This window comes from Poeciliopsis prolifica, unplaced genomic scaffold (genome assembly GCF_027474105.1).
Source record: "Poeciliopsis prolifica strain line A6 unplaced genomic scaffold, Auburn_PproV2 SCAFFOLD012, whole genome shotgun sequence".
NCBI classification, from domain to species: Eukaryota; Metazoa; Chordata; class Actinopteri; order Cyprinodontiformes; family Poeciliidae; genus Poeciliopsis; species Poeciliopsis prolifica.
The window spans coordinates 8,168,983-8,189,396 of NW_026562387.1; the positions used below are offsets into that span (position 1 = coordinate 8,168,983).

Genomic DNA, 20,414 nt, shown 5'->3' on the forward strand with positions numbered 1-20,414 from the left:
TTATTTGGATAAATAACAGTCAGATCTTATTGGAAGATCACAGGAGATTTGACTTTCTATGCTGTTTTCTTAACCCAGACATAGGTATGTAAAATTATTTATTCATTTTCCTTGGCCAGCCTGAATACATAGTTACGTTTTTTATTTATTAGTTTTTCCAAAAAGACTTACTAGTTGGGTGCCACTAATGAGCTAGTGGCATCGCTTCTGGATTGACTAACTTATTTTCTGTTCTCAAGATTTTATGCCAAACATTCAAATACATATTTAGCAACAGAGGAAATTTAACCAACAAAACACTCGGACACAGATATACAAATATAGATATGTTCATTTAATTAGGCAAGATAAGTTTTAAGTATAAACGTACATTTATTCTGTAATTTATAACCAACAGTCAATTACCCGAAAATATAACTTGCTGAATGAGAAAGTTGAACACTTACATTTATTTAAATGAGTTTCTTAATAAAAAAAAAAAAGTCAGATGTGCTAAACTATAAAATCAATCTTTGAATTCAAGTCAGAATTTTGACTGAGGAAAGTGGGGTAAAATTCAGTTGTAATCCTGAGTTAGTTCAATTAATTTAATTTACATGTGTTTTCCAACATATTTGTTGTTAAGGTTCTGTAATATATGTATAAACTTGTTGCAGAGAAAAGATGTTTACCTTTACAACTGGAAAAGAAGAAATCCAGTGAAGGTGCTGTAATTTCTTTTCTCATCATATACAGTGTAGGGTGCCTGAAGGACTATGTAAACCACATCCCCACGTTCCAGCTCAAGTATCACTCCATTAGACATGTTTTCATAGTAGGTGTTACTTCTGTCATAATTAGTCATAATTATCTTGCTGTTATGATACAAATGAATACCCATCCAGTGAGCATTGTTGATCTCAAAGAAGGTGAATCTGAAATAATATGCTCCTCTCACTGGGGCAGTGAAGATGCCTGCAAAAAAGAAAAACAAACATGAAAGCTTTTCAGAACTCTGTTTGTGCTCGTATTAATTCTGTTTGTGTAAATTAGTACAGTGGTTATGCTAAAACTGCCACTTTAAGTGAGTTAGGTTATTACCTGTGTCGGGGTTGTAGGCTTGGCCATAGTTTTTGAATATTTTACTAAACCTCAGTGTGATGTCAGTATTAAAGGGTCCAAGGCGTCCTGCATTTGTGAGGCCAAGTGAGAAAGCCACCTTTGCTCGATCTGTGGGAATAGATAAGACATTGGAAAGTCATTGGAGTCACTTAGCTTAAGGCAAAGAAAGAAGTTGTAGGTTATTCTATGTAGAGGTAGAAACTGTCAGTTCCACCTCTTTACAACAGCTCTGTTTGCTCAGTGTCCACGATTGTCCACATTATGACCTAGATTCAACATTTGTTTATTTGTCTTCCTTTACCTGCATTCTCGCTCTTGATTTCCTCCATCTCCTTCTCGGTGGAGCTTATTCTGATTTCAAGGTCTGCAAAAATGTGTACATAAAATTTCTGATTCAAAAAGAAGTTATACATCACCTTTTCCTCATCCTACATCTGTCTGAATCTTTCACATATCAGTCACTTTCATTGCTGTTAGACAAAATATCTACTTTTGTAACATGCAACATTATTGCATTAGTGTCTTTCAGTCAATGCATTACCTAATTTTTCTTGTTCCAGCTTCTCTGTCCTGCTCAGGTAATGCTTCAGGTCAGTCTTCAGTTCGATGGTCATGTCTCTGAGCTCCTTCAGCTCGGCCCAGAGGTCCACAGTTCCATTGGTCTGTTTGGTTCTCTCTGCCTGATTTATTTTGACATCTTGAATCTCAGCCTGGAGACCTTGATCTAGAGTTTGAATGGCGTCACTATCCACCTCGCTGTGAGCCCAAGTCCAACACAGACAGAGGAGCAAAATGTGAAAAACGACAGATTTTCTCATCCTGAAACGTCTGCTGTGTGGATGGTTTATGTTGCAATATTGAAGGACTTGCTCTCCTCTGTGTTTTATACCAGCAGAAAGCAGGTCAGCAAACAGAAGCCTGAGAAATGAGCAGATGTTTCTGATAAGTCCCTTAGTGATTTTGTTTTGATAGTTCCTCCAAAGTAGGTGAGAGAAAAATGTAAGGAAGAAACTATTGCAACTTCTATAGGCAACAAGAAAAATAAACAATGAGTTGTTCCTTCACTGCATTTCAGTTGTTCCTTCACTGAAATGCAGTGAAGGAACAACTCATTTAATGTAATGTCTAACTGCACAATTTGTGTGATCTGCATAAAGACAAAGATAGAAGGTTTAAATCAATAAAGCAATCACTCTGTGTTTTCTGTTTGTGATATGTTTGATGTTTAAAACACCTTAAAATCAGTGGCGGAGCTAGACTTTTTTTCAAGGGGTGGCCAAAGGGTGAGCAAGGCTTTATCAGAGGGGTCCATATACAAATGGATCGTTCCATGGAACGAAAGGAAAAAAAAATATTTGTTTCCTTTCGATCAAAATTAATTAAAATAACTAGTTAGGTTATAATTCAAAGCTTTCATATGACATAGCCTACTTACATTTCAGTCATTATAAAACTTAATGGTTTTTCACATATTCTTACCACACATTTCAAGCAAGAGCTGGGAGATATAAAATTACAGGGCAGCATGTGCACTAAAACATATGTTAAAAGAATCTGTCTAAAACACGATCTATCAGCACTAGCATGGCTAATATAATAAACGAGGCACTATGCAGCGGTGCACAACCTTTTTTTTTTCTTTTTAGAAATGTATGACAAGTGCCGCCTCTCATTAGGAAGTTATGGTGTACTCTAAAGCCGCGGATTTGTTTTGGATCAAGCAGGACCACATGTCACTTTAACCAATGATCAGCGTCGGCATCGGGCTGCCTTCAGGGACAGTCGGAAATTACAGTTTTCCTGGCAAGTCTTTGCCGATCTCATAAGTATTATATTTTAAAATTACCATTTCCAGTGGGGTGACAGTAGGGGTGGCAAGGGCTCTGTTGGGGGTGGCAAGTGCCACCCCGGCCACTGCTTAAAATGACAATATTTTATTTTGTCAAAATATTCATGTTTTTCTCTTTGATCCGCATTGCAAAGCTTCAGCTCTGTCACCTTCTTTTTGCTGCTCACTGATACACTGATCCAATATTTGGATCAAAACACCCCCAAGATATGGGTTTTGACGTGACTTTAATCCTACAAGAGTTTCTTTTTTTCAGTTGCAGGTCAGATACTCCTCAAGTTCTGTAGTTAGAACAAAGATCCTTTTGCAGAAAAGAGATGCATATTAAGTTTAGACTATTGTGATTCACCAGGGCTCACTGCCAAGTTTTGGGACCAAATTTTCATTTATGCTTATTCTAGCATCCAGGAGTGCCATTAGTCTGACTAAATAAAAGTTAGGTAAAATAAAATGAAATATATCTGCCACATATTTCAGGTAGTTGAATAGTGAGATATGATAGCCAAGAAATGTTGCCTATCTTTCTGAATAACAGAATTAAGGGTAAAATAAATTAAAATATTCATTCTATTGTTTTTGTTTTATTTTTTGCTGATTTGAAGTTGGACTGAATCCTGAGGTTAATATTTATAAATGTCATATTATAAGGCGATCATACAAATGATCCAACCTCAAATGAAAAGAAAATTATCTGAGAATATTATCATGATTTACACTTAATTCACCAGTAGAGGGAGCTGCTTCCCAAAGACGAGCCAAGTCCATAAGTTTAAGAGACAACAGTGTCAGAAAAGGTAAATATATGGATAATTTATATTGAAAAACATAAAATAACAAGCATGAAATGAGTCATTAGGTTAATTATTATTATTCTAATTATTATTTTCTTTTTACATTTGGTCTTCACTAAGACTGTACAGAGATCATGGATCCAGATTTAAGGAACTGTGCAACAGGCTTGAAAAGAAAACCTCATACAAAATGAGGTTTTGTTCAAACAAAATTTAATTGTGGTTCAATGTCTGCTCCACTGTAATCCTCCATGTTGTAAATCAAGGGAACAAACACAGTGAAAACACCTGTTAGAAGTTTCTCTATTGGAACAGCGTTGTGGATGACCAGCATGGAAAAAACTAAACCGTTTTCATGCTCCTCTAAGAGCAAATGCCTAGAAAACTAAAAGGAAAACAATAACAAAAACAACAACAAAAATGCTGAAACACTGAGATCCTTTAAATCAAGACTATGTCACTGTTCAGTTATAACATTGTTTCATGCATCATTTTTTAGATGTTTTAGCCATAAGTTAAGCAATAATGACAACTTGTTGACTATTCAGCTCCTCGTATGCCAAGAATTAAAAAAAATATTGCGGTGGTTTGAAGCTTTTGCCCAATTACCTCGAACTCAAGAACGAAGAAAAAGATCAACGCGAGTGTCCAATCGCAACCTTCAACGTTTCAAAGTAAGAAATTCAGTGGCGACTCGTGATTGGAGGATACCAGGTGGGCCGGAGCCAATCAGAGCGTGGCAAGTCAGACAAATCACAGAGGGAGGAGGAGGCGGCGGTGGTGCGTTCATATGTGAGTTTGTGTAAAACTACAAACCGAAGGTTTGCACAGCGTTAAGCCAATCAGTATTGATCCGGGCAGCGGGTCTGTGTGACAGGCACACTTTTGATGACATTCATCATCGGCGGCATTAGCTCAGTTAATTAAAGGGCCGCAGCGACCGGGTGAACCGCAGGGACAATGAGGAAAGCTGCTCTGCTGCTGGTTGTGCTCCTCGGCGTTGCACACTTTGCGACTGTCTGCAGGTGTGAGGAAGGTGAGTCTGGCGTGTTTCAACCGGAATGACCAAACGCGCGAGTCATTAGCGCAGCTAACACTTGTTTCCGGTCAGTTATTGTCGCTTAGCCTAGCTAGCTAAGTAGCTGAACATAATTAGCCTAGTAGTTAGCATTGGCTGGACAGGGCTGCAAAACTCTAAAATCTGAATTCACACTGTGGGAAACGTGTGCAATTGCATGTTTTCAGTGTTTTCTTGTTGTTGTTGTTTTGTTTTTCCTGTTTTCAAAACTACCAGTATGTCTAAATATTTCTTTTTTTTTTTGTAATCTGCTTTGATTTCTAAATCTTGGGACATTTCTACTAAGATGCAGAAGAGAACAATGCTGAGGCAGCTGATGAGGACAGTGATGATGAGGAAGAGGAAGATGACAACGGCGAGGATGACGCGGAGGTGAAAGAAGAGAACGGAGTCGTGGTTCTCACCAACAGCAACTTTGACACCTTTATCGAGGGAAAAGACACGGTTCTGGTCGAGTTTTATGCGCCATGGTACGCTTGCTTACTTTAGGGTCTCTCTTCCAGTTTTGCACACTAATGGGGAAATTGTTGCCCAATGATCTGGACTTTAACTAGGCCATTCTGACACATAAATATGATCTGATCCAACTATTGCATGCTTGCTCTATCTATGGTTGACCTGTTGGGAGGTGAAAAGAAAAGAAGTTTATAATTTTTCTCTAGCTTTTGTTGATACTGTAACCTTTTATCATGAAACTGTAAGAGGTATTGAAAGAAATTGCAACAAAAAACGGTCAGTTTTCCTGATGAGGAACTGTCTTGCTTACATTGTCAGGTGTGGCCACTGTAAGCAGTTCGCCCCAGAGTATGAGAAAATCGCTCAGACTCTGAAGGAGAACGACCCTCCGATTCCTGTCGTCAAAGTGGACGCCACGAAAGCCGACGCGGTGGCGAGCCGCTTCGACGTGTCGGGATATCCCACCATCAAGATCCTGAAGAACGGAGAGCCCGTCGACTACGACGGAGACAGGACAGAGAAGGGTGGGAGTTCAGGAGCAGCTGCTTGCACGTTTTCTAATAGAGCATCGATAATTGGGTTGACTGTGTGTCTGTAGCCATCGTGGCGCGGGTGATCGAGGTGTCTCAGCCGGGCTGGAAGCCGCCTCCTGAGGCCACGCTGGTCCTGACCAAAGACAACTTTGACGAAACGGTCGACAACGCAGATATCATCCTGGTGGAGTTCTACGCTCCATGGTGAGTCGCTCCTTGAAGTCCAGAGTAGGGTTTACAATTTAGACTCTCCTTTCTTGGTTCAGTGATTTAATAAAACAAACCGGTTTGTCTTCCGCAGGTGTGGGCACTGCAAGCGTCTGGCTCCGGAGTACGAGAAGGCTGCAAAGGAGCTGAGTCAGCGTTCCCCTCCAATCCCTCTGGCCAAGGTTGACGCCACCGTGGAGACGGAGCTCGCCTCGCGCTTTGGGGTCAGCGGTTACCCAACCCTGAAGATCTTCAGGAAGGGCAAAGTGTTTGAGTACAACGGACCCAGGGAGAAGTACGGTACGGGTTTCACCGACCAAACCGTCACTACACTGAATTAACAGGACGCTGTGCGTTTTCGCTGTTCTTGTAACAAGACAATCCTTTATTTCTTACCTTCAGGCATTGTCGACTTCATGAGTGAGCAGGCAGGACCACCTTCTAAGCAGATACAGGCAGCAAAGCAAGTGCAGGAGCTCATCAAAGATGGTGACGACGCAGTCATTGTTGGCATCTTCTCCAGCGAACAGGATGCAGCCTATGAGATCTACATTGAAGCCTGTAAGCGTTTGTTTTTTTTAACTTTGATGCCTAATTTTTAGACTGTTGCTGCAGAAAATGCTACTCAAGGAATCCGCTACATTTATTGGCTCCAATATTTCTTATTATACTGTCTGTTTCCTGTCTGGCAGGTAACGCTCTGAGGGAGGACTTCACTTTCCGTCACTCCTTCAGCTCCGAAGTGGCCAAACTGTTGAAAGCGTCTGCTGGTCAAATTGTCATTATGCAGCCCGAAAAGTTCAACTCAAAGTATGAGCCAGCTTCTAACAAGCTTACAGTCAAGGTGAGTCGTCTGTTTCAGTTCTCTTTCTCTTTCTAGTTTAATTTGAAGGTGAAACTTGATTAGAATAGAAAATGATTCAATTCAGTTTTTCTGGCACTTGGATGCAAGCAAGCATTGAGCAGCAATCCTCGCAAAAACTGTCTGGCTTGAACTGGCTGTGTCCGAAATGTGCAGGAGTCAATGTCGGTGTCTGAAGTCCAGGAGTTCTTCAAGAAACATTCCGTTCCCCTGGTGGGTCACAGAAAACCCAGCAACGACGCCAAGCGCTACGCAAAGAGACCCCTGGTGGTCGTATATTACGGAGTGGACTTCAGCTTCGACTACAGGATAGGTGAGTTGGGGATGAAATTCTCAGCTAAGTATACACCGTTTTGCTAAAGTGTTCACACCCCATTACATCACAGTTTGATATTCTACAACCACACCTTCTGTTAGTTTCATAGGGATTTTATACCGTAGATTTAAAAAAAATGTAGTAAAGTGGAAGGGAAATTATTTATTTATTTAACAGCATATTGAGCCTTTTTGAGTGAATACGTTGTTGAAGCACCTTTTGCTGCAGTTCCAAGTGTCTTAAGAAATTCTTTTAGCAGCTTTACTGACCTGGGCATTGTTTTTGCCCAACATTTTTTTCCGGAATATTTGCATTGAATTTCCACAACATTGACACCAAAAGTACCAGTGACAATTTTTTTTTGTCATTAGTTTTACAACTTGCCAAAAATTTCAGAAATATAACCACCTTACAAAAGAGAATCTTTGTCCTTTTTCACAAAAGTTTATTTATTTAAAAGGAAAAAAGTCAGCTCTACAAGTTGGAGTTCTAAGTAACTTACCAGGTTTTATTTAGGGGTGTTGGAGTAGAGAGAACTGAATAAATGCCACACTTGTATCATTTTTGTTGTTGAATGTTGTGGGCGTAGTGACTTTTTTTTTCTTTTTTTCTCTAAGGTCAAAAGTTAACAATTTTCCATTAAAGCTCCTGTTAGTTTACTATGTTGGATCATTTTCTTTGCATTCTGAGTTATGATGTTTCTGAGGCTTCAAGTTTTTAATCGTGCAGCCAATCAAACAGCTGCACACCACCTGTGAAGAACCGCATCTGCTTTGGCAAGCTTTTCATCTCGTCTTTTTCACATTCAGCCACACAGTTCTGGAGGTCCAAGGTGCTGGATGTCGCCAAAGACTTTCCGGAGTACACGTTCGCCATCGCCGATGAGGAAGATTACGCCGAGGAGCTGAAGAGCCTGGGCCTGAGCGAGAGCGGCGAGGAAGTGAACGTTGGGATTTTGGCGGACGGAGGAAAGAAGTTCGCCATGGAGCCGGAGGAGTTTGACTCGGAGGTGCTGAGAGAATTTGTCGTTGCTTTTAAGAAAGGTCAGTCTTTGTTTCATCACTTCTAAAAGAAGTTTTTTTTTTTTTTATAAGCTTGCTAAATTTTTCAGTATGTCTTGAATTTTATCTATAGGAAAGCTGCAACCCATCATCAAATCCCAACCAGTACCAAATAACAACAAGGGACCAGTTAAGGTCGTGGTGGGAAAGACCTTCGACAAAATCGTCATGGATGCCCAAAAGGACGTCCTGATTGAGTTTTACGCTCCTTGGTGCGGCCACTGCAAGAAGCTGGAGCCCGACTATGTGGCGCTTGGCAAAAAGTACAAATCGGAGAAGAACCTGGTGATCGCCAAGATGGACGCCACCGCCAACGACGTGCCGAACGACAGCTACAAAGTGGAAGGCTTCCCCACGATATATTTTGCCCCCAGCGGTCGCAAGCAGAGCCCGGTTAAATTTGAAGGTGGAGACAGAACAGTAGAGGCGCTCAGCAAGTTTGTAGAGCAGCATGCCACAAAACTCCTAAAGAGAGACGAACTCTGAGACTTTCTCTCTACGAAGGAGCTAAGAACTCTAAACTTCGGTGGGGGTCTGTTGGAGCCTGGGAGGCCAAAGGGAAGGCAGCAGTTTCTGAATGGTGTTACTGACTTTCTTTGTATTTCAATCTTCCTTTTTAGTTTCTGTTCATTCCAAGAGGTTCGGCTTCTGTAAGCATGTAAGCACTGACGGTTTTTAAATAAAGCTGAAAATGACCAGACTCCTTGTGGTGATGAATTGAAACAAGGTTGTTTTTGAAGACATTTTAAATGAAGAAACTGGAAGTGCATACAGCTCAGGAAAGAATTACATTTTAAAAATCACAGTTTTAAACATTATCACAAATGGCTACATCTTGAAACTAGTTTAAAATCACTGTCAGACCGTACCTTGATCTTTATTATGGAACTTTATCTTGTATTCATCTAACATTAAATTAAGACAATCATTAAGCATCAAAACATTTTCCATGAGGGGGTGGGGAGGATGCTTCTGTAACTATGGCTCAAAGAGAATCCTGATAGTTCTGGCTGTATGGTGCTAAAAAGTGCTTCATGTACAGATGTTTAAAACATGGTGTTCATCAAAACGTCTGTTTGACAAAACAAAAGTTTTTGAGGTTGTGGCCGGTGCCTCATTCATTCAAAGGCACTTGAGATACTGGCACTTGATGCGTTGGTTCCTAAACGGCAGCGCAAAAGGTGAGGGGGAACTTTAGGAAAACTCGTTTGTAAATCGCAGGTGGAAGTCACGGATCTTCTGCAGCACCACCTTCAGCTTCTCGGTCGGAGGTAAGATGGTCATCCTGGATGGAGGAGAGGGGGGGGGAAACAAATAGTGCAGAAAACAATTAAATACACTGAAGTTTGTGGTTGTAAACAAGACAAAAGAGATTGATCTCTGAGAGAGAGAAATGTTCAAGCTGTCTGAATACATTTGTAATAACATGATGAGCAATGAATACCTGAAGTGGAAGGTCCCATCTTTCTGACCGAAGCCACTTCCTGGTACCAGACAGATTCCCTCCTCCTCCAGCAGCTTCATACAGTAAAACATGTCTGGGACTTTGCCTTCCGCCTGCAGGTAAGCACACACATGCATGATTGCTCACGTGTTGGCGCTGGATCACCAGTCAACCATGTAAGAGCAGACCTTGGCTGCGTCGATGGCTTTCTGTGGGAGAGTGATGCGGGGGAAGGTGTACATGGCGCCCTGCACCGGATTGCAGGTGATCCCTGGCACTGCGTTGAAGATTTCCTCTGTCAGCCTGGCCTTCTCTGCCAGCGCGGCCAGCACTGCTGTCCGTTCCTGGAAGGGAAGAATGAGTAGGAGTTAACCGATGACCAGAAACTGAATCCATCTTTTCACACAATATCTATTCTGCGCTGGCATCTTACTGGCTGTAATAGATCCTGTCAAGTGTGAGGCTGAAACTCAGTGGATCAGAGTCGATCGTTGTGAAATTTTCAGACGCTTAGTTGGAAAAAGACAGGAGATCTTTGAGTTTTTCCATCAAAATAGTGCTCTTCCAGTTTTCTATGTGCTATCAATGCAAACTGGTAAAACAACATATTTTACATTTCTCCACTTGATCCCTCAAACTAAAAGCAATCCTTCCCATTTCAGACTCATGCACTGTGTTGCAAATTGACAATTTCTGGCAGGACTCAAAAAGAGACGTTTACAGATGCTCTCTGTCAAAACTGAACAGGCTAGAGAGGCTTCATAAGGAAGAACGGGTCAAAGGTTTAGTCTCTATGTGTGCAGGCAGAATGGATCAGAGGCTGAGTAGAAATGCACATCACAATTTATCAGATTTGTATTTTTTTCAAATGTTTAAAACCAGATTCAACCTCATATTATTTGTGTTGGTCTATCACTAAAATCCCCAGAAATACAATGGATAGTGTAATTGTACCTTAAAATGTACTGAAAATATTTAAACATTTTCTGCTACTGTGAAAAATGCAAGTTAGCCTTTGGTGTTATTCAACAAGGAATTAAAACAGATAGTGTTTTTTCTTCTTCTTCTTTTTAAGAGAAAATAGCTGACTGGCTACTCTGGCCACAATACTTAAATCGGGTCACTTGGTGGCATCATTCCCCCACTGAGTGAACGCTGGTGACTGTTGGCCCTTAAGTTATTATATAACTTTGCTAGGGAGAAATATTTTTTCACTTTACACCAATACTGTAACCTTATGTTACTAATTAGCAAACCTTTAGTTGTTCTAAAGTTGAAGTAATCCATGGTAAAAGTAGTCAAATATGTAACTGATCAATTTCTATAAAAACACAAACTGAGTTCAGCAGTTTGAGTGCAGATTACAGAATCCTACAGTCAAACCACTTGGATATCACTATTTATTTCATGTCAGTGACTCAAATCCTTACAATTTTTTGGTTCTGCTTCTACATGTTACCTGGTCATATTGTAAAGTTTACAGATGACCTACATGGTTCAGCCACTGAAGAGCAATAAAAGTTCAAACGATCCGGCAGCAACCACATTCTGAGTTAATGATTCTCAATGCCAAAGAGCAACAAAGTTCCAACATTTGTTTCTGTAAAAGTATGAACAGCTCTTCCAGTCTTCACAATGGAAACTATACTTAGTTTAATTTTTAACTCTTCCTGCAGCATCAAGCTTCTACAGAAAATATGGCACGACTGTCCCCAATGATTAGACAACAGCTCACAAGCCCAGCTGAAATCTACAAAATGTGTTTTCTTCTTTTTTTTCTTTATTGTAAGAGGAAGCAGAGAAGTACAGAGGTTTTTAAATGCAGAGTCATAAATATACCGTTTCCCACTTGGAAAATTGCTGAAATATGCAGGATTTCAACACTAGCATAAAAAAGCCCTCAGTGAACTCAGTAATGACCATGTAATGAATGACTTCCTCTTACTGTGAACAATCCCTCCGCCTGTGTGAGTTCAGCAGAAACAGGTTAACATCATTACTACACTGTACATTATATAATGTGCTGCATATAATCCACTTTGCAAAGCTCAGGCTGCTGCTGGAAACCAACAGCAAGAAGCAAAACTCCCGCACAGAGAAGCCGATTACTGCCTTGAAAAGACTTCAGCTCACTCAATGCAAGCTTTGTGTGCGCAGATTATACCCGTCGGTTCTTATGCAAATTTACATAAGTGATATGTGTTTGCTGCTGCATCCGGGTGTGCAACGTGTGATTTGGAGACTTTGTTGTTTGTTTTTTTCACCTTCATAAACGAAGTGTAGGACGGTTCATCGGACTGTGGGGGGTTCACCACCAGGTCCATGAGGGCCTGTCCGGGCACCGGGGGGCACAGGCGCACCGACACCAGTTTGGTGAGCTGGGCCTTGACCTCCGGGTCCATGTTGATCACCTCCATGTAGCCGCCACGGAACCCACACCTCATGAAGGCAAACAGAGAGAAGACAAACACGGGGATGATTACATAATACACATCTGCGTGGAGGAATAACTCCATCACCTGTAGACCAGCAGGAATACTTCTGACAACAAGAACAACAGAGGATGCACCAACCACAGCGATATTGGAGATAGTACTCCACAGCAGGGACAAGGACAACTAAAATATAAAAAGATTTTATGTTTTGTAATGTCTCGTTATCACATGGACATTAGACACCAGACAGGTCTGAAAAGGAAATACAAATTTAACAAAGAAAATAACCCAATTTCAATAAGGTTTAACATAGAAAATATTTAAAAAAAATCAATGTATTTGCTTACTCTCCCATGTAACACTTAGAGGTGGAGTGGAAGGAGGCCATCTCCACGGTGCTGGAATACTCTGGACCCATCTCAAACAGAACCTTCTTGAAGGAGTGAAACTTGCAGCCCTCAGCGTACACGTTATCCTGGTAGACCTGCCAGAGGAAAATGGTTTCAGAACAAACTCTGTTTACACAGGAATTAAATGGACTGGAAATAAATTAATACAGATGGAATTATTTTATTCCATCTGTGAATGGAAAATACATTTCTTTCTTCTAAATCGAAGTTGATCTCTTTGATTTTCCACCTAACAGTTGAGATCATTTAAAACTTTGCTTGTTTGTGCTTTTAGATTAACTTTTTTTTTTTTTACCTCATCGGCCATGAGGAAGAGATGCTCCTCTTTAGCGAATCGGATCACATCCTCAATACACTGTCTGCTCTGCACTTGACCTTCAATAAAAAACAGAACATTACGTTTAGAGTAAAGACAGTAGAAGGGTGAATTAAGATGTTTGGAATATTTTTGTTGCCAGAAAAACTGGAAAGAATCTTAACCTATAGAAGCTACAGATGCATTTTTTTTCTCCTTCACAAAATAAGTATACGAAATCAAAGTTTTCTGCCAGTAAATATGCAGGGTTCAGTGTTTATGTACCTGTGGGGTTCCCAGGGTTGATGATGCAGAGCACGCGGGGCTTGCAGTGCTGCTTGGCTTCATTTAGCGCTCTCTTGAGCTCTGCCATGTTCAGACTCCAACAGTTCTCCTCGTCTAGATAGTAATTGATCTGCACACCAGCTAGGTCCACCAGGGCAGCCGAGTACAGAGGGTACTGAGGGATCGAGATCATCACCCCGGTGCGGTCTCGACCCTCGCCGCACACCAGCAGCTTTAGAATGGTCTGAGATTTGGAGAAGTGTTTTACCGACTTGTTTTTGAATACCATTAGAGGCAGATCGTTTATGAAGGAACCTGGAGTCAGTGTCGACACTGAGATGCTCATGTCAAGCAACAGCCAAAGGTTTCACAAATATAATAAAGCCTTTATACATTTCAAATTGTGTTTTAGATTTTCTCCAGTGGTGCCCCTGCTATTCATGCTACCCTGGATGGAGAGCCTTATGGCCCACACCGAAAACTTTCACTATTCAGAATGTAGTTACAGTACCAGAAAATACTGGAATATCTTCAGATTTCAACAAGTCAAATGTGAAGCTTTTCAAGTCAACACTTTTTGATGCCACTTTGAATTAAATTTAAGCCCAAAAAAACTATAAATATAAAGAAATGTTTGGGGAATCCTGCTCTATTACAATCAATAGTAGCATACATTATAACAGTCTGATTGTAGTTCTTGGTAGTGGCTATTTGCTTTTAACACTGAACAGATCTCTACAGGTACCATAGCTGCAAGCTCAAAAGTTTTGTTTTTTGCACACAATCCACCATCCTGCTACAGAAGTGGCTGGAAATAAATTTGCAATTATCTATGATAGTCACCAAAAGGTTGGCTAGTTATCGGCAGCATCAACCGCCTTGAGTCACAGAACACAATGAGACACAAGACTCAAACTAATGCCTGACAGAAAAGTCCTGTGAGAGAAAAAACTATGTACCATATACAAGATGGATTAGTGATTAATGTAATTAAGGTCATAATTAACAAATTCAAGACATTTTAAGGACATGTGGACACCCTGCATACCATCAAAGGAGTATTTGAGAATCAGTGGAATAATTTAAAACCTGACACCTCTGCCTGTACACTCTGTGCCAGATATGCCAGTGTTTATTACTGCATGGGTCAGTTGTTATTTCTTTGTGCTAGATTAGATCTTAAAGTCTCTCAGCTGTGGGAAATGGTTATATGGAAGTGAGCATGCTCAAGGTCTGTGTGTGGATTAAAGTCAAAGTTGTGCAAAGTACAGCTCATTAAGTATATAATTAACAGGCGTTCAACGGAGGCCGGTGTCGCTTTCACAGGATTAAAGCAACAATGCGTCTATTAAGTCAGCCCCGCAGGATGTCACCAGTCTGTGAAGGAGGAGGTGTCAAAGGCGTGACAGATACCACAATAGCATCGCTGGCCCCGGTGGAGAGGTAGATGTTGTCGGGATTGGAGGGGATGCCGCCGTCTCTCCTCTCGATGTAACGTGCTACATCCTGCCGAATGCACTCGATTCCCTGGCTGGCGCTGTAGGCCCCTGCAGGACAGCAGAGTGAACTTTGAAAGTTCTGCAGCGATAAGCTGACAATGTTTAACACACAGAGACTAACTGTGACGGTACAGAGCAGCTCGAAGACGTGACTGATTGGACGGAGCACAGGGGCGGGCGGGGAGTTGTCTGACCTAAACTGTGACCCCCGCAGGCGTCCAGAATACGCCGAGCTCTCTTCTTGGCGTCCTCTGGAAACTTGTTGTCTTCCAAAAGTTCCGGGTAACAACAAAGAGCCAACACCTGAGAGAAAAATGAAGTGGTTTAGAAACAGGCTTTGCTACAATTTTTTTTTTGTCTGTCAGAGAGCATTCCACAAAAATTTGAGCTGCAAGCTCAAACGTTTTGAGCAAACTATCAGGGGATGAATCCAGCCAGTGAGTCTAACCTGTCTGAAAAATGTGATTGGTCTCTGACCCATAGCTTGGGCATCGCCTATGTTAGCCTTGATGACTTCTGTGAAAGGTTTCTTCACACCCTGCAACAACAAAAACAGAGTAAAAGTCAAATTAATGAGGCTGACTTTTTTGGATGCAAAATTCAAATCTGTAGAAATTGAATACTGTATTCATACTCGTACTTGTTATGACTCAGTGGCTGAGAAAAGTTTTGACACCATTAGAACTTTGTCTTCCTTTTGCCACATTACAGTGAGATGCATTTTATTGAAGCTTGGAATTAATCTATAGAAGCTACAGATGCATTTGTAGCTTCTATAGGTTCTCAGTCAGCACCAGGCACTGATTACACAGGCCTGACCAGCCCAGCCGGTCCAAGTGACCCAGAGGACAGAGTAGAGCTCACGAACAGAAACCTTTTTCTTCCTTGCAGAAGTATTCACAACCTCCTTACTTTTTTTCCACATTTTGTCTTTTACAACCATAAACTGCAGTGTACTTCATTCGTACTAACACAAAGCTAGCAAGCTGTGGTTGTCTAGCCTTCCAACAGAACTTCAGCCCTAAACAAGCCAAGGTTACGACAGCATGGATTAGATCAAAGCATGTTCATGAGGTAAAATGGTCCAGTCAAAGTCCATATCTTAATCTAACTGAGAATTTATGCCAGGATTTAAAAAAAAAAACAGATTTACATCAACAGGATACATTCAATTGCAGTTGATGGTCCTACAAAAGACTGAATCAGGAAAGCTCATGACAAATGCCCACCACGCTTTTCATTAGTAAAATTTATATTTTTTCTATCGTAATAATGCACTGTATTGTGTTTATCGGTCAAATAAAATGATAATGATGTACAATGAAGTGCGTAAAGTGTACAGTGACCAAATCAGAAAAAGTTTTGGACGTACTTTAGCATTGAACTGCAAATGAAAATAAACGACACAGCTTATTTCCGCCCTGCATGGACCCGTCGCTCCCCCATTAAAACGCCCCCTCTTATACTTTACAGTCTGGTTTGATGTGTGTTAAACCACTGCTGAGTCTTAAAGAAACACAATCCTCCCACAGTTCGTGGGTTGCATGTTCAGCAAGACATGCTGGCTTAATCTGATCACGAGACAGGCGTCTGTCTTTTCTTCGCTTCCTCTGGCCATCTTCTATTCATCAATAAACTGGCTCTCTTCATCTCTTTGACCCAAACGCAGGGTCTGTTTGCTGGTTCCGGCACGCTGCTGCTGCTGCCGTTTCTCAGATGACGTCAACCAAAACGACAGCACACTTTATGGTAACTGGACCAAAAAGGTCAGAGTGTCAATCAGAAAAGTTCGAGTCCATCAGGCGGTCAGAACTTTGATCATCATGGATTTTTACACAAGTCCAGCTCCAGCCGGGTGTAGAGTACAAGACTTGAATTACATGCAATGTTGTCAGTTCATGTCCAGGTCATGCAAAGTAAAAAAAAAAAGAAAAATAAAAAATAAAAAAAGAGTTTGGTTCTTTTTAAAAGGATTGTATGATCATAGAGAATCTTCCTCACCTTTTCTTTTCAAACTATGGCAAGACTAGCTTCACATTAAATCAGATCTATGTAGCTGGATGCACCTTGTTTGCTTTTTAATCTCTAACAACAAAGTGTCCGGTTGTTCTCAGAGCCAGTTACTTCTTGCGCCTCCTGCTCAGTCAGCACCAGGCACTGATTACACAGGCCTGACCAGCCCAGCCTGTCCAAGTGACCCAGAGGACAGAGTAAAGCTCACAAACAGAAACCTTTTTCTTCCTTGCAGAAGTATTCACAACCTCCTTACTTTTTTTCCACATTTTGTCTTTTACAACCATAAACTGCAGTGTACTTCATTTGGATTTCTTCAGAATTGGCTGAAGTGTAAAGCATAATGTGTTTTTAAACAAATATATATATATACTTTACACTTTGGTCTGAGCCATTCCACTTTTATTGTCATTGTCCTGCAGTGAGATAAACCTCAACCTTAAACAGGTTGAACCTCCTGTAAAAACAAAACAGCCACACACCATGATGCTGCTACCAAAATGCTGCATTTATTGCCACATCTAAATGTTGCAAAACTTTGTGGCAAAGTGTGCAACACTCAAAGAGCTCCGAATACTTTTCCAAGGCACGACATAAAACGAGTTTGCAAAGAGAAACTGGACTTGCATATGCAAACTGGAAAATAAGCATTGTTAATTTCCTTATGTGATTCTCCAAGGGCAATGCAATCATTAAGATGGTAATGAAAGGAAGCAGAATTAGGCATCAGGTCACTCAAAGACATGAAAACAGAGATGTGTGTGGAGTCGTACGGATACCAGAAACTATAACGTTTCCCATGCTCCTGCTTGGATGACACCCAGCTATTGTGACAGAAAACACCAGACTTGCCAGAAGTTTAGATCCAAGCCTGAATTAGCTTTCACCAGAGCAGACAGTGTCATGCCAGATGTCAGCGTAAGGATTTATAAGGATCATCAGAAGCACACATGCACAAACACACAAATGCATTAAATCTGCTGAGCCACCAGCAAAAGTGTTCCAGTAGCAGATCTAACAGGAAGCAAATCAGCAGAAGACTGAACAACTGCAGCAATACAAACCCTCCGACCCCTCTGGAAAGAAAAAAAAAAAAAAAAAAAAAACGCCTTAGATTTAGATTTGTTTTTTAAGATATCTGACACAACCTGCTTTGCTTCTGAGATAATTATTTTGTCAGCTGTGCGGGACAGAAATTGTCCCAGTTATGAGCAATGAAAAACAAGTGGACAGCCGAGAAGCACAACACTTTCATCAGAGCTGCTTGTTTTGAACCTTCGGAGCCCAGAGGGCCCCCAGCAGGCTCTTTCTTCTGAGTGGGTAAGCCAAAGGACACAAAAGAGGACAGAGAATGTTCATCTTATGTAACAAAGCTCCACAATATACACGTCCTCAGAATCCTGCAGGCAACTCAGACAAAAGGAAGCGCTAAATGCACTCAAAGCCAGCCAGAGCTATCCACTACAGCTCATCACGTGTCTCAAGAAAGAGGAGAAAGAGACGGTGTGTAAAACAACCAGCACTTTTAACCTGCTTATCTTTCCTCCAGTGGAGCAATAACGTCCCTGTTGGAATGTAATATAAACCGAACACAACAGGCTTGGACTTGGAAGAAATCGACCTGCTGACCCAATCCTGTCGCTAATCGCAGAGGAAGTCAGCAAAAACTACATTGTCTAAAAAAAAACGAATGATAGTTTTTCACCTTTTAATCAGATATGGAACAGAACATGGACATTATGTTTTTTTATGTTTGTGCACTCTGTCTTCAAATGCTGTTTTTTTTAAAGCTACAAGCCAATCATCTGTAAAATCTATCTCACTCAACTGAGAGGTACTTTGCCACAACATGTTTTTTTTTCTATTTGTTATGCTTTTTGGTTGTAAATAAAGATGAAGTTCCACACGAAACAACAACATGTCTCTAATGACATCGCTTAAGGCGGAAGACAGCCAACTATGTCTGTTTGTATGATTTATTGTCTTTTAACATTTTAGTGGCAGTTTTACTTTAAGTTCCTCTTTCAGATGTGCTTACTTGTCTTCTGTGGAACTGCAGTAAAATGAGGCAAGTTGTAAAAAAAAAAAAAACAAAAAAAACAGGTTGATATGTTTCATGCAGATTATATGTGTCATTTTTCCTTCCACCAAAAAAGCAAAACAAATGTGCAAACAGACATATAATGACGTCAGTGCTATCTGTTAACAACACCATGCACACACCAGCATACTATGGAGGGTAGGAAGTGCCACACAGATCAAACAATTTTGTCTGGACATTATTTATTTTTCATGTATTGTAAAAATAATTATAGAATTGTACAACTGTATTACTATATGTGTATAATTATACAATTATATAACAATTTCTTGAATAGGTGGCACTTTTTGCCTTCCGTACTTACAGCCCACACAACCACCACCATTCCAGTCAAACCAAAAGAGGGAGATCATTTATAAAAACTGAAGTGAGGTGATTTCTAAGCGCATGTAGGACCATTACTCTGGATGAACACGTATTACGGCTTTCACTAATTTCACGAGTTGCAAATATACACTGAAAAAACATCAGATATATGACTAAATAAACAGACGTGTACGGGTTAAAAGTTCTTAAGAAGATCATTATTGCCACTGTTTGTTTAGTTGCAGTATTAACAGCAGAATCTATCATGCCTTGATGTTGGAGATGCACCAATCAATCAGCCACAGATGAGAATAAGCCAATTTCCCCTTGACCTGCTCCAATCAGTGACTGATTCAAACCTGAAGCTTAAAGAAAAGTTGAAATTGGTGTCAGCTTTAAAATCTGGCCAGTGTTATAAGCTGGATCAATTAGTAAGTATAAACTTCATGCAACTCAAAAATCACGCTGGATAATATCTTGTAATGTGAAGGGCAATTCCCAACAGGTGTGTAAGAGGCAGTCAGTCGTATAAAACACTCAAATTCCGCATTGTGTAAATTAAACCAACTGTTTAGAATAGCGCCGGTTCATTTGTTTCTGACGGACACTTTGGCTCTGTTTCCAGCTCACCTCTCGGAGCTCCTTCTCTATCTGCACCGCCCGCTGGACGATGGGGCCGCGGACCGCGTACTCCACCCGCTTCACGTTGGGGTTCATGTTCTCCACGGTCAGCACCTTCCCCCGACCCGACACCCCGTTCACTGCCTGCTGGGACATCCTGGCTGCTTTGCGCTCACCCCGCTGTCCGTCAGCGCCTCAGACCGTAAGACCTTTCTAAAATTGTATTTTTAGGAGTAGAAGAAGAACAACAACAGGTGGAAGTTATCAATAATTAACAGAAGTTGAACGTTGCAGAAGAGGAGATAAAAAATTATCTTTGGTTACCAGCTGCTCTGCGGGGAAAACAAAGTTCCAGTCAGGTCGGGTTCTCGTCTTGGAGAGACCTCGGAGCCTCCCGGTGCTCATATCCCCAACCGGGCCGCCACGCCTCCGTCCGCGGGTTGGCTGGACTTTTCCTCCCTTCAGGCTCTGAACGGAGCCTGCCAGTGGTACGTCCAAGGACTTAAGGAAAATCCAACTTTACAGCCGTAACGTCGACGAAGTCAAGGGAGAAGAAGCAAGTTATAAATCCACACCCGCCGACAAAACACCGACGCTGACAACAGAAGTTGTTTTGGGTCACCCGAACAAGGGCGAAGGCTTTTCGTTTTGACGTCTCCACGCCGTCCCAGCTCATTGAACGCAGCATGACGTCTGCTGCAGAAAAAAACCTCATTTCCACGCGCAGCGTGAACGCTTTGCTTTGCCGAGT

General features: G+C 41.2%; 3 protein-coding genes across 4 annotated transcripts; 1 reads left to right on the forward strand and 2 right to left on the reverse strand.

The window, feature by feature from the left end:
* Positions 1-317: 317 nt before the first annotated feature.
* LOC129364810 (heavy metal-binding protein HIP-like) lies at positions 318-1,983 on the reverse strand. The gene is made up of 4 exons (XM_055037696.1): positions 1,643-1,983; positions 1,403-1,465; positions 1,081-1,209; positions 318-954 (listed from the first exon to the last, which is right to left on the reverse strand). The coding sequence occupies exons 1-4, from the start codon at positions 1,917-1,919 to the stop codon at positions 674-676; spliced, it is 750 nt and encodes a 249-aa protein (XP_054893671.1). The 5' UTR covers positions 1,920-1,983; the 3' UTR covers positions 318-673.
* A 2,498-nt stretch (positions 1,984-4,481) lies between these two features.
* pdia4 (protein disulfide isomerase family A, member 4) lies at positions 4,482-8,954 on the forward strand. Of its 2 annotated transcripts, none has more exons than XM_055037329.1 (10): positions 4,482-4,777; positions 5,106-5,289; positions 5,594-5,799; positions 5,874-6,012; positions 6,110-6,315; positions 6,418-6,576; positions 6,708-6,859; positions 7,034-7,190; positions 8,003-8,236; positions 8,328-8,954. In XM_055037329.1, exons 1-10 carry the CDS (start codon positions 4,702-4,704, stop codon positions 8,738-8,740), a joined length of 1,926 nt encoding a protein of 641 aa, XP_054893304.1. In that variant the 5' UTR covers positions 4,482-4,701; the 3' UTR covers positions 8,741-8,954. The 2 variants fall into 2 exon arrangements, with proteins under 2 accessions (XP_054893304.1, XP_054893305.1); XM_055037330.1 differs by having other exon boundaries at positions 5,112-5,289.
* A 28-nt stretch (positions 8,955-8,982) lies between these two features.
* On the reverse strand, positions 8,983-20,230 carry LOC129364595 (alanine aminotransferase 2-like). The gene is made up of 12 exons (XM_055037334.1): positions 19,988-20,230; positions 19,673-19,876; positions 15,071-15,160; positions 14,817-14,925; positions 14,537-14,670; positions 13,124-13,367; positions 12,839-12,918; positions 12,481-12,617; positions 11,963-12,137; positions 9,887-10,042; positions 9,699-9,811; positions 8,983-9,539 (listed from the first exon to the last, which is right to left on the reverse strand). The coding sequence occupies exons 2-12, from the start codon at positions 19,817-19,819 to the stop codon at positions 9,449-9,451; spliced, it is 1,476 nt and encodes a 491-aa protein (XP_054893309.1). The 5' UTR covers positions 19,820-19,876; positions 19,988-20,230; the 3' UTR covers positions 8,983-9,448.
* Between the last annotated feature and the right edge of the window lie 184 nt (positions 20,231-20,414).

What these genes read in the sequence shown, in the direction of transcription:
- pdia4 (XM_055037329.1), top strand. Translation starts at nt 4,702, where the DNA reads ATGAGGAAAGCTGCTCTGCTGCTGGTTGTGCTCCTCGGCGTTGCACAC. An exon ending in CTAACAAGCTTACAGTCAAG is followed by an intron (nt 6,860 to 7,033) that starts GTGAGTCGTCTG and finishes CGAAATGTGCAG; the next exon opens with GAGTCAATGTCGGTGTCTGA. An exon ending in TGTCGTTGCTTTTAAGAAAG is followed by an intron (nt 8,237 to 8,327) that starts GTCAGTCTTTGT and finishes TTTTATCTATAG; the next exon opens with GAAAGCTGCAACCCATCATC.
- LOC129364595 (XM_055037334.1), bottom strand. Translation starts at nt 19,819, where the DNA reads ATGTCCCAGCAGGCAGTGAACGGGGTGTCGGGTCGGGGGAAGGTGCTG. An exon ending in TCTAAGTGTTACATGGGAGA is followed by an intron (nt 12,138 to 12,480) that starts GTAAGCAAATAC and finishes TGCCTTCATGAG; the next exon opens with GTGTGGGTTCCGTGGCGGCT. An exon ending in AAGCCATCGACGCAGCCAAG is followed by an intron (nt 9,812 to 9,886) that starts GTCTGCTCTTAC and finishes GCTTACCTGCAG; the next exon opens with GCGGAAGGCAAAGTCCCAGA.
- LOC129364810 (XM_055037696.1), bottom strand. Translation starts at nt 1,919, where the DNA reads ATGAGAAAATCTGTCGTTTTTCACATTTTGCTCCTCTGTCTGTGTTGG. An exon ending in GCTGGAACAAGAAAAATTAG is followed by an intron (nt 1,466 to 1,642) that starts GTAATGCATTGA and finishes ACATTTTTGCAG; the next exon opens with ACCTTGAAATCAGAATAAGC. An exon ending in AGCCTACAACCCCGACACAG is followed by an intron (nt 955 to 1,080) that starts GTAATAACCTAA and finishes TCTTTTTTGCAG; the next exon opens with GCATCTTCACTGCCCCAGTG.